Source organism: Archocentrus centrarchus, chromosome 4, assembly GCF_007364275.1.
Source record: "Archocentrus centrarchus isolate MPI-CPG fArcCen1 chromosome 4, fArcCen1, whole genome shotgun sequence".
In the NCBI taxonomy this organism is placed as follows: Eukaryota; Metazoa; Chordata; class Actinopteri; order Cichliformes; family Cichlidae; genus Archocentrus; species Archocentrus centrarchus.
The window spans coordinates 20268563-20280471 of record NC_044349.1 but is presented as its reverse complement, the minus strand read 5'-3'; the positions used below and the strand labels follow the sequence as shown (position 1 = coordinate 20280471).

Genomic DNA, 11909 nt, shown 5'->3' with positions numbered 1-11909 from the left:
CTACGGCTCATTCAGAATGGATTCAGCTTGGTTTTCCAATACAGGTGCCAGAGGCAGTTTAAACAACTTCAATGGATGTGTGGAAGCAAAGAAGGAACAAATATTTCGTTTTAAAAGGTTTTATTAGTGACTGATTTACACATGGAGTAATTATAACAATGAAAAACACCGTTTGTGCATTGCATATCTGCAACATTGTGATAATTCTACCTTGAAAGGTGCTGAAAGGTATCTGCCATACTATTAAACTGTGAGGCATCCACTATGAGGATTTTGCAGCTAATTTCCACCTTTGTAACCACTGCTGAAAAGTCAGTCCTCCTTTAGTGACTTCAGGAAGGACGTGCTGGGCTGGTCTATCCCACCTGCATGAACACACAAACCAAAATAATTTAATAACCAGATTATGAGACACTGACAAGGACAAAGCCAGACCAAAAAAATCAATTAGATATTGACCTATCACAGATGAATTGGATTGTATGTATGAAACCTTTTTTTTAAAATTGCCAAAAAAATAATTGCAAGGTATTTAGAAACTGTGTCATCTCATATCTCCAGCAGAGCGTGCTCAGACTCCTTTATTTTCAATATGCTCAGCACTGTTCACCACGTGAAATTTCTGGAACACTAACAATGACTCCAATATTTCCATTTTCACATAATAATGCATGTAAAATAAAGATTATCAGCTGATATAGCTAGATAATAGTTTTTATTTCCAAAAAATTCCAGTATTGATTGGGCTCTAAAAGTATCACAGTTTAAAAAAAAAAAAAATCTGTGCAGTTAAGGTTTAGGCTAGAGTTTATTTTCAAAGTTTCAGTTCCAAAAATATACAATTAGATGAATGAAACCACCATCTGCCATAAAAACTAGAAGATCACCACTGAAAAATTTATTAGTCAAAGACCCAGCTTGATCCATGTCTGGGAAATCTGCTGGATATTCACTCTGGATTAACGAGATGTCAGTCAGCCAATAATAATCTCAATTAACGATCAGGTGTAATTTGTCCATCGCATTATTGAGACCAGTTAAAAATGGCAAGTACACTTACCACTCCGTAATGGGCTCCATAATAGTAAAAAGGCCTCGTCAGACAATCAATGTCAGATAATTAAAGCTGCCCAAATCACTTATTTGGAAAGCAAAACCACATACAAAAAGCGTGCACAAAGGTGCGCACAAAAAAAAAAAAATCTAAGTATTATGTAGAAGTTAAACCAGGAAGTAGTTCTAATGGATGTTTAAAACATGGTCTTTTAGTGATTACTTGTCACACTCATTTTCACTTATAGATGTTGTTTCGGTTTCAAACCACTGTAAGCTGTGTCACACTTGGTAATTCCCAGATCTCAGCAGCAAAGTTGGGAGCATTTTTATAACACAGCCAGATTATAAAGAATATTCCCATCTTAATTAAAAAAAAAATGCAGTATTTGTTTTTTTAAAAACAGGTTATCAATTTAAGAATTGTGTCCCACCAGTAAGAGATGGCAGTTTTGACTTGGTCCCCATAGGAAAGGCCCTGTGCACAGCATTGGGTGAGGCCTCTGACTCTTGGTACCAAAGACTTCAGAAGCTTTTGGTCTTCCTCCATGACTCTAGACAGGAGAGCTGAGAGGCATAGTGCAGACAGTAGTACATTACTAAAACTCATTTCAATCCACTGAACATTTTATTTGCTGTGGTACCACAAATTTATCAATATATTAAGCATGTGTACACCAAACATTGCCTTCATTTGCATTTAAAGCAAAAAAAAGTTCTACTGGTTACCTTTTTGATCAGATGCATACAGCTGCTCCGCTTCCTTCTTTATCTTCTGCAGAGTGGCAGAGTGAAGTTGAAGTAACTGACTGAGAAAACGCAACTCGAGCTGTTGTGAGCGCGATCGGGAACACAACTCCTCTGGAGCCTGTAGTTGGGTGGTGTCAAAGTCAGAGAAAGACAAAAAAGTTACTACGATATTACATATATATAAGCAAAAAAAATAAACAGTGAAAAGTAACACCTCATGGTAGCCTGGTAAATGCAATCTATTGTCCCTCTGTGCTGGGAAATTGATTTTCAAAGATACAATTTTTTATAATCTCTGCTCATGAGAGGTGTGGGATCAATCGATGGTAGTGAGAGTTTATCACAAGCACTCTAGGCACATTTAAGGAGTAGCTGCAGACAATGATTTTGTAGAAAATCATATTAGAGAAATACAAATGTATCCACAGGCAAACAAGTCAGGGTAAGGAGATTGTCTTGAAGTCCCTCTTATAAGATTATTTAGTTTCTTCCAAAGCCCTTTCCTAAGCATTGTAATTGAATAAACTGTTGGCATTAGTGATTGAAATTACAATTTGGGTGTTTTAAATAGTCTATAGTCCCTTACATATAATTTGATATCACCAGTTCAGATACCGTAACAGTCACTGTAACATCTGCTTTTACTGAAGCAAATGGCTCAGTCACAAGTAAAAACGATAGCAACCTCGTTGGAAGGAAGGAAGGAAGGAAGGAAGGAGGAAGGAAGAAGGAAGGAAGGAAGGAAGGAAGGAAGGAAGGAAGGAAGGAAGGAAGAAAAGTTGCCTGAGGACTGCATCGTATTTTTTGGGGTTCAGCAATCGACTCCAGCGGAACGCTCAGACGGTGAGCGTGAAACACCCTCAACCGCTGGGTCACCTTTTCAATCACAAGGCAGTTGCACAAGTTGTCTAATGGGACACAATCAGTCTAAAATCAGATCAGTCTGCACTATTGAGAAAAGCTTGTACGCGATGCATCTCTTTGCAATACAGCGCTTGATTCAGCTCAGCTATCCGTCAGTTTGCAGTTAAATTGCTGTCCTGCAGCAACTACATCAATATTTGTAAACAAATTTGTAATCTTCTGTTTTAAAACTATGAGGTTGTGGCTGGACTCTTAATACAAACAGTTAATATGAATTTCTGTGGTATGTAGATGGTAAGAGATCTGCAACAATTTGACCCCATTCAGCTGCAAACTGATAGCAGACTAACAGCAGACCAACTGTCTTATTGCCATTTTATTTGCGTCTTGTTGTACCAAAGTCACTTTGAAGACCGCAACTAAAGCAACCATTTCAGAGGCAATAAGAACACAAGTTCATTGCACATGGTCACGATAATTTTAGTCATGCTGAAGTCTTCATTCACTGTTTTTCCCTTGTGTGATTGTAGCATAATATGACTGAGAGTGTGAGCACTGAGCTGGTTTATGGAAACAAAAAGAAAACAGTCTGTATTTCTCATTCATTAATTCTTGTTGCAACAGTTTCTGCTTTATGTTGCCAATACTTACCTTGTACAGAGGAAATGACAGGCTTTGACACAAGCTGCTGAAGCTTGGAGACTGCAAGCGATGGATGGACAACCATGATGCAGGAATTCTTTGCATACTAAACAAAACAAAAATATAATTACATTTCTAGTTAGCAACTGTCACCCCTAGATAAAGATCAAATAGATTAAATATGTCTTCTTTTGATGCACTAAGTGCTTAGGTTCACTGCAGCTGGAGCCACAGATTTACCACCAATGAAGCAAATATGATAGTTATCTCTGTCTTTGCTGTTTTTCTTCCTCCATCTGTAAATTTGTAATTGCAAATGCAAAAAATTCAAAACAAGAGTGTTAGGAGAAAAAAAAATGGCAGCATAATTTGAGTAACTCCTGATTTTACCACCAAATAAATGTATACTTGAACAACAGTAATAACAGTGTTAGTTACCTACTAGACTGACTGATTTACCCTCTTTGGGTATCAAGCAACATGCTCATACCCTTCAATAGTCCTGCGGTCCAGCGAAAGAAGTGAAACTGTTCCCATCTGTTTGGCCTCCTTAGAAATAGAGTTCCTTAGACTGTTGGCTGCGGTGGTGACATCTTCAAATTGTGGCACTAGTTTTGCCTGGATGAATTCCTCTAACTGACACAAAACAAAAAGATTAAAATCCTCAATGTGTTACAAAAATGTGCTTTTAGTCTTTTTTTTTTTTTTTTTTTTTTTAAGCATAACTTGTAATAAAATCTTTCACTCCAGAGTGAAGCAACTCATAAATCATATCTTTACTTCACTGTCATTGATCCTGACCTCTCTGTGAAGATTAATCAGCTGTGTCTTAGCCGTTGAGTTCCCCTTAATCAGACCTCTGATCTGCTCTTGTCTGAGAAACTGCAAAGACACAAAAGCAGAACATGATTATTTTTTAATGATGTGACAAATACTAACAAAAAGTTTGCCTCTCTCTGTGTACCAAGAATAAGACATCTGGACCACAGACATACAAAAGATTTAATCCAAGAATATTGTCCATCAACTCTCACCACTAGTTGTCTGAAGTCCAGAATGCTCTGCCACTGGCTGCGAAGACTTCTTAGCACCTCCTGTCGACTTCGAGCATGTTGGTCAAGTTGGATGCAGCGGTCTCTGATATAATCCCTGGCAGCTGCCTGCATCACACACTGCAGTTCCACCTCGAAAGCTGATCTAATAGTCCACAGTAAAAGAAAAAACAAACAAACAAACAAAAAAAAAAGCATAATGAATAAAAGACAAAGTTAGTGCTTCTTCTAAAGTTGTTACCACCAATTAAAACAATCTCAACTAGCTGTTTGCAGACAGTATAAACACAAAGTTTAAAGCTGACTCATCCAAGAACATTTTTAACGTTGAGTCCTCAAAAAACAAAAACACACACAAAAAAAACAAAACAAAGCTCAACAATAACTGATTCTGACTGATCCAATAATTGCAGCTTTTGTTGGACCTTATAACGAGCAGCTCTATCCTATATTGCAGTACTGAAAAATACAATAATATGATGGACAAAAACAGAGGGTCTAATTCAATTGGACTTACAGTGCCAAAGATTCATCCTGGAGTTCAACTCCAATACCAGACACCTCAAGCTCAGCCTCCTTCTTACGGGTCTGCAACTGGTTTTTGAGCTGCTGGACTCTGGAGCGAGTCTGTGCCAGTTCCACTAAGCTCTGCTCCACCTCTTCCCAAGCAGCCTGGAGCAACAACAATCACACGAAGGTCAATGTGTAAAAATGTGCTGATCACAAATGCCAGTAAAGACAGTCATGGTAAAAATAAAATGCACTCTCTTTACTTCATAAGGTTTTTATAAGGTTTGTAAGGTAACAAAAAAAAAAAAAAAAAAAAAAAAGTTAACAAGTATGGCCTCTTCTCTCTAAAAAGAACAGCTTAGGTTTGCAAAGTTGCATCTGAACAGACCACAGCACTGTGCATAACACGACATTTGGAGAAAACCAAACAAGCACAGCAGTGGAAGGGTGACGATTTATGCTTGGTTTGCAGCCACAAGACCTAAGCACCTTACAGTCATTGAGTTGACTATGAACTCCTCAAAATGCCAAATTATTCTAGAGTCAAATGTGAGGCCATCTGTCAGACAGCTAAAGCTCAGCCAAAACGTTGTAATGCAGCAGGACAATGATCCTCTGCCAATCTACAACAGAACAGCTTTATAAAAAAAAAAGAATCAAAATCAAGGTGTTGCAGTCAAAGTCTGGACCTCAATCCAACTGAAATGCTGTGGCAGGACCTTAAGAGAGCTGTGCAAATGCCAGCAAAAAATGCCAGCAAACTTTAATAAACTCAAGCAATGTGGTTAAGAAGAGTGGGCCAAAATTTCTCCACAATGAAGTGAAGGACTGATAAAGTCATACAGAAAATGAATACTTACTTATGTTATTGCTGATAAAGGTGGTTCTACAAGCTACTGAATCATGGGGTGTACTTAGTTGTTCACACACTGCTTCTGCACTGATTTACCTCATTTTAAGAGCTCATAAGGACCAGATTATTTTTTCAGAATCTGATATGTAAATTCTTAGAATTAACAGAGTGTACTTTCTTTTTACCATGACTGCATGAACATCGTCTCTTAAGCTGTGAACATCATGCATTACTGTATTGTACTAAAAAGTGACCGCACCTCTAAGAGGCTCTTAACTGGTGGTAACTCATTTTCCTCCTCTGCTGACATATCCAGAAGGTGATCGCTTTCATAGCGGAACCTGCACAACAAAGAACAATGCATCATACTGAAAATTTTAAATGATGTGAAATGAAAGCTCACAATCATTGCCTTACTGTAGAGCTGTTACATCCCATGTCACATCCAGAGAAGCTAGTTTCTCCTCCAATACCTTCTGCTCTCTTGAAGCTAAATATTGCAGGGCTGATAGGACATGGTTTGGAGGGTAACCTCCCAACATGTTCTGATGACACAGCAAGCAATGGTGTGTTAAGTCAAAATGAAAGATCATGTACATACAAAAATAGTAGACACTGATCAAAATACACCAACCTCAACAGCACTCAGCCAGTACTGAAATACAGCAGTCCTCTGGTCACGGCTCATACTGAGGGGAAAACCAAAAAATGAGTAAATAACTTATAGTTTAATTAAATTTTATCATGTACCCACTGTAATCCTTACTGTGTTGCTGCAGAGCGCTGTGTTTTCAATTCACTTGCTTGTAAAGACTGATAGAAGTGGACCCTGTCGTCACACAGCTGTCTCACTTCACGCTAAAGAGAGAAAATTAAAGAAATGGATGATTTTATTCAGTCATCAGCTGATATGCAACAGATACCTCAGTATGCATCTGATTACAGATTTGTGTGAATGTTGCTATTCTCATGAAATTTTAACTGAATTTTCAAAAAAAGAGCAGTGAAAAACCATGAATCAATACATTTATCCTTTTGTTATAGTACCATGAAATTAGGCATAACATGATTAAATGTACCCGTATTCTTTGGTCCTCAAAGAATATTATTCCCGGTTTGCTGATTTTATTTGTGCCCTTGGTACACTCTCACAATGTGGGATTTTTGTCCTTTACCCTGTTCATTTTTTTTTTCTAACAACCTCCACCGATCAGGCTAATTGGAGGCCAACATAAGAAAAAGCAATCTCTGTTTTTACTGTGCCTTATGCATGTGACCATACCAAACCGCACTACTCCAGTCTAAAATGCAGCATGCTGTTCTGCCATTGGTCTTGACTTGCTACCCTGCAAATGGGCCCCATTCAGTCTACTGGAAAACAAAATGATTTTAAAAGGCCCAAAATGCTAAATAAGCCAACAGGTTTTGCAAGTTAATGTAAAAACTGGAACAAAAGAGCATGTTCTCCCTGCGCCTGCATAGGTTCTTTTAGAGTACTCCGTGTTCCTCCTACAGTTCAAAGACATGCATGTGTGGTTAACTGGTGATTCTAAATTGGTCCTAAATCTGAATGTCTGTCTCTCTGTGTTACCCTATGATAGACTGGCAACCTGTCCAGAGAAGTGTTGCAACTTCCACCACTTTTAGAAAATACCACTCCACGAGCTGGGACTTTTGGACGGTAAAAATTATTTCTCATTATTAAGTCACTGAACTGCCAATTTTCTTTAGTTGCCTTGTGTTTCTTCTGGCTACGGCAGCTTTAATTTAAACCCCTGAAACATGCAAAGGGTCCTTCAAGTGGTGGAAAAGCAGCTATATTCACTGTTTCAGTTTGATTAAAGCACTCTAAACTTAACTGAATAAAATACAGATGAGATTCGGGCATGTTTTACCAGAACTTGTGCTTCTGTTGCTACTTTGGTGTTGAGGTTGTCATCATCTCTGCTGCTGGAAGGTTTATCATCAAACAGCACTTCAATTTCTGCTTTTCTGTAAGAAACATACGCACACAAGTAAACCGCAACATGATTTGTGAAAGAAAAGCTATCACTCTCCTTTTTTACTTTAAATACACAAGTAAATATTTTTGCTTTACCTAGCCATGTGTTCCAGGTCCTGGCAGTTCACACTGATCCTTTGCACGTCATCAGAGAGCACCTTGCGGCTCAAAATGCAGCGCTGCCTGAAGGCCTGAAGAAGCAGCTCTCTGCGTTGGTTGTCCTCCATGTGGGCCCAGGTTCGACTGATTGACTGCTCTGTATAATCACACCAACAGCAGAAAATGTAGCTATTAAACACAAATGGCAAAACGGCAGCCAGGAGCCATTTCTGCTTGTCAAGGGACAACAACAACAAAAAAAAACTTTTTCCCATATTCATGTAACACAATGTACTGCGTCCAATGGTATAGTGGTTAACACGTTCACTAGGCGAGCAAAAGGAAGTGGGTTCAATTCCAGGTGTAATTCTGGTGTAAAACTCTGCCAAATCAAACATGTGGAACTACCTGCTGTGGTGCAGCCAAAGGTGGCTTTAATCAAGTAAAATGATTTGAGGAAATTAATACCATTGACTCAAACTTCTCAGCCCTTTGTGGTATATATAAAATACCTGAGCTGAACTTGTTTCCATGTGAACTGTGTAAAATTTTAAGATATTTTTCCAACTATGCATTTTCATTTTTTTCTTTAAATAAGGAAAAAAAAATTTATATAGTAATATAGTTAATATAGTAATTCCCAAATTAAGTCCAGCATAGTCCATGCATGTTAAGTTAACTGACAAATCTACATTGCCCGTAGGTGTGCGAATGGCTGTCTGTCTCCCTGTGTTAGCCCTGTAAGAGACTGCCAACCTATCCAGGGTGTGCCCTGCCTCTCACCCAATGACAGCTGGGATAGACTCTAGCCCCCTGCGACCCTGAATTGGATAAGCAGAAGAGAATGGATGGATGGATGGAAGAAAGGAAGTCCAACCCACAGCGCATATGATGGACTAACCTTGTGTGGCCATCTGCTCCTCTGTTATACTGATCTGAGAGTCCAAGTGACTGATCTCAGCTTTCAGCTGCTCTATCTTCCTCTGGAGCTCTTTACGCTTTGCAGCCTCACTCTGGCCCTCAGCCTGACAACACACCAGGAAACACAAACATCGCTTTACAGAAATGCCACCTTGTTAATTGGAAGTGCAGTCACTGAGGATTAATGACTTACAACTACTGGGGAAAAGAAACAAGCTGAAGCCTACCTCCTTGTCTTGAAGTAGTTTATACCTGGTAGTAATGTCAAGGATAATAAAGCATATAAAGAAAAAAGAAATGTAGGCATTCAGTTGCCAGTGAAATATATAAAGTAATGCAGGTCAAGTTTGACACATCTATAGTGAAGCTGGAGGCTTTGCAAATCTCAGTCAGGGACAAACAGGATACCACTGAAGATTGCCGCGCATGATCCTCACATTCCTGAAAAAAAAGAACAGCGAAATCAGTGAAAAACTGCAGTTTATTTTAGAAACCAAGCTATTCAACAAGTGCCACGGATTTTTTTTTTTTTTTTTTTAATGGGCCAGACAAAAAATTACCGCGTGAATGTGGGAGCACACAGAGGAAACCAGCCACAAGTTAGTGATCAAAAGGTTAAAGAACAACAAAGACTGACCTTTGCTGAAAAACATGCTGGATAACATATTTCCATATGGGCTTCCCCGTCCCAACACAAAGCCTGGAAAACAAACAAACACTGAACATTAGCTCGAGGCTGAAAATTGAGAACTGTCCGCGTTTCAGTAACAACACCGATGGCAGGGAATATAAAAGTAGACACCAACGTTTTAAAATAGTTGTCATTAGGCAGCCTGTCCGGGGACAGCCCAAACTCCTCTGTCGCCCAGCGTTTCAACTCCTGAACAAGATTTCTGTCCGCCATCCTGACAAATAACAGCTGGTAGCGAGCTGGCTAAAGCTGGAAATAACAACAGGACACTAATGTTATCGACCCGCGCCGTTTGCTTAAGCGGCGGACTGCATTTAACTCACAGATAGGTCTCCAACTTACTGTGCTCCTACGAAAGATGTCTTTAATTTAATACAAATAAGTTATGGTGGTAACACAGCAATATATATATATATTTTTTTTTTTTTTTTGTAACCTAAAACCTGTTCAAACTTTCATGTTCCCGCCTGTCAACAGTATTTCCGATCAACGAGCACGGAGGAGGAGGAGAGTACCGCCACCTGCTGGACTGGAGCGCAAACACACCCACAGCCATTAATATTATCAACACTGTCATTTAACCCTTACTGGACACTTTTAGTTATACCTCCTAAACTTCTCATTAACACAAACATCTAAATCAATCAATCACGTGACATTCAGTGCATTTAGGCATGCCCACAACAACCTGCTAAAGTTCAAACTGAAGAAGAAAGGTCACTTAAGTGACTTTGAATTTGGCACGATTGTTTGTGCAGGAGAAAATGCCTTGTTGATGTCAGAGGTCAGAGGAGAATGGCCTGTTTCAGGCTGATAGTAAGGCAACAGTAACTCCTTTCAACCAAGGTATGCAGGAGAGAAGTTCTGAACACAGGTGCCACTCGTCCTGTCAATCCAAAATAGGAAACTAAGGCTACAGTTTCAACAGGCTCACCAAAAGTAGACAATAGAAGATTGGAAAGCATTGCCTGCTCTGATGAGTCTCAATTTCTGCTGCAACGTTTGCATGATCGGGTCAGAATTTGTTGTAAACATTAAAACATGGCTCCATCCTGCCTTGTATATACAGTTCAGCTTGGTGATGGTGATGTAATGGTGTGGGGAGTATTTTCTTGGCACACTTTGGCTCTGGTAGTACCAGCTGAGCATCATTTAAATACCACAGCTTACCTGAGTATTACTGCTGTCCATGTCCGTTCCTTTATGACCACAGTGCACCCCTCTTCTCATGGCTGCTTCCAAACAGGATAACGTGCCATGTCACAAAACTCAGATCATCTCAAACTGGTTTCTTAAACACAATAAGTTCACCAGAATCTCTGAGCACCTTGTTCAAGTCATGCCACAAAGAATTAAGGCAATTCTGAAGGTACTTCAACCCAGTACTAGTGTACCTGTGGATGTCTGCACTCCCCCCCAAATCCTGTGAAAAATAAGCAATCAGGATACAACTTTATACAGAGGAACAAAAACTAAGTGTTATCTGCCATTTATTATACCCTCACTGATATAATTGTGAACAAATTAACATGCCATTTAGGAAATAGTAATTATAACATTATGTAAGTATGATGTATTTCATAATTGCTGTATTCAAAGGCTTTTAGCTGGTGTACTCAGTAACATCTCATATGCACTGCATTTGTCCAATTTGAACAAATTTCTATGAATTTTAGTTTAATTGTTAAAATAAACTAGATTAAAAATGCAGATGTAACAGTACAAAAACAATTGCTTCACATTATATATATATATAAAAAAGAAAAGCTACATAAACTGTAAAAGGAAAATTAAATATACACAAAGTCAGAAAGTGGCTCCTGAATACATCCAACTTTTATTTTTTTACTGCAGAGAATCAGCAATTTAGTAGATGTCTAAATGCACAGCATCAGACTTTTTGCATTCAGGAACAATACTGAACTGAGGCAGCTCCTCTCGACCACAGTCTAAGGATCACAATAATCATGGTGTCTATGCTTGTTATTTCTTTTTTTTTTAACTCATAGTATAAACATGGCATTTAAACACCCCCAATCGCCATCCTATGGGAAACTAGTTAACAATAAGTCTCTGAATGTTTTATCATGTAACAAGTGTGGTAAATAAATTAAACCTGAGGTAAACAAAAACTTAAAAAAAAAAAAAAAGTCCACATATCAGATTCCAAAATGATGAAAATGATATAATATACTTAAGGCTTGTGAATTCTAGTTTTGTGTACAAACAAAAGGGGAAAAAAAAAAAAAATCACCCACTTTTACATTTTTTGATAAGTATAAAAAAACCTAATACATTCACAGCAGGTGCACAAGTTCAAAAGAATTTTTCACACAATTTAAAAAATAAACTAAAACTAGTTGTTCTCACTACCATTCCCTTTGTGAAAAGAAAACTCACAATATGCCTCTGATTGTACTATACGTCCTTAGCACCATGCGGATGAGCTGTCCAGTGATGATGGCAGGATTT

The 11909-nt window shown here is 38.5% G+C and overlaps 1 protein-coding gene across 2 annotated transcripts; it reads right to left on the bottom strand.

Moving 5' to 3' along the window:
• Nucleotides 1-103: 103 nt before the first annotated feature.
• haus5 (HAUS augmin-like complex, subunit 5) lies at nucleotides 104-9910 on the bottom strand. 2 transcript variants are annotated; one of them, XM_030727895.1, is made up of 20 exons: nucleotides 9780-9910; nucleotides 9553-9686; nucleotides 9384-9446; nucleotides 9155-9187; nucleotides 8974-8998; nucleotides 8727-8850; nucleotides 7823-7982; nucleotides 7620-7716; nucleotides 6491-6582; nucleotides 6359-6413; nucleotides 6142-6269; nucleotides 5984-6065; nucleotides 4879-5033; nucleotides 4344-4506; nucleotides 4111-4191; nucleotides 3800-3945; nucleotides 3319-3415; nucleotides 1783-1921; nucleotides 1488-1620; nucleotides 104-365 (listed from the first exon to the last, which is right to left on the bottom strand). In XM_030727895.1, exons 2-20 carry the CDS (start codon nucleotides 9648-9650, stop codon nucleotides 263-265), a joined length of 1974 nt encoding a protein of 657 aa, XP_030583755.1. In that variant the 5' UTR covers nucleotides 9651-9686; nucleotides 9780-9910; the 3' UTR covers nucleotides 104-262. The 2 variants fall into 2 exon arrangements, with proteins under 2 accessions (XP_030583755.1, XP_030583756.1); XM_030727896.1 differs by lacking the exon at nucleotides 9780-9910 and having other exon boundaries at nucleotides 9553-9766.
• Nucleotides 9911-11909: the final 1999 nt, after the last annotated feature.

Coding starts and splice junctions, on each gene's coding strand:
- haus5 (XM_030727895.1), bottom strand. CDS start 9,650: ATGGCGGACAGAAATCTTGTTCAGGAGTTGAAACGCTGGGCGACAGAG. Junction 9,447..9,552: donor AATGACAACTATTTTAAAAC/GTTGGTGTCTAC, acceptor TTTGTTTTCCAG/GCTTTGTGTTGGGACGGGGA. Junction 1,621..1,782: donor GTATGCATCTGATCAAAAAG/GTAACCAGTAGA, acceptor TATGCCTCTCAG/CTCTCCTGTCTAGAGTCATG.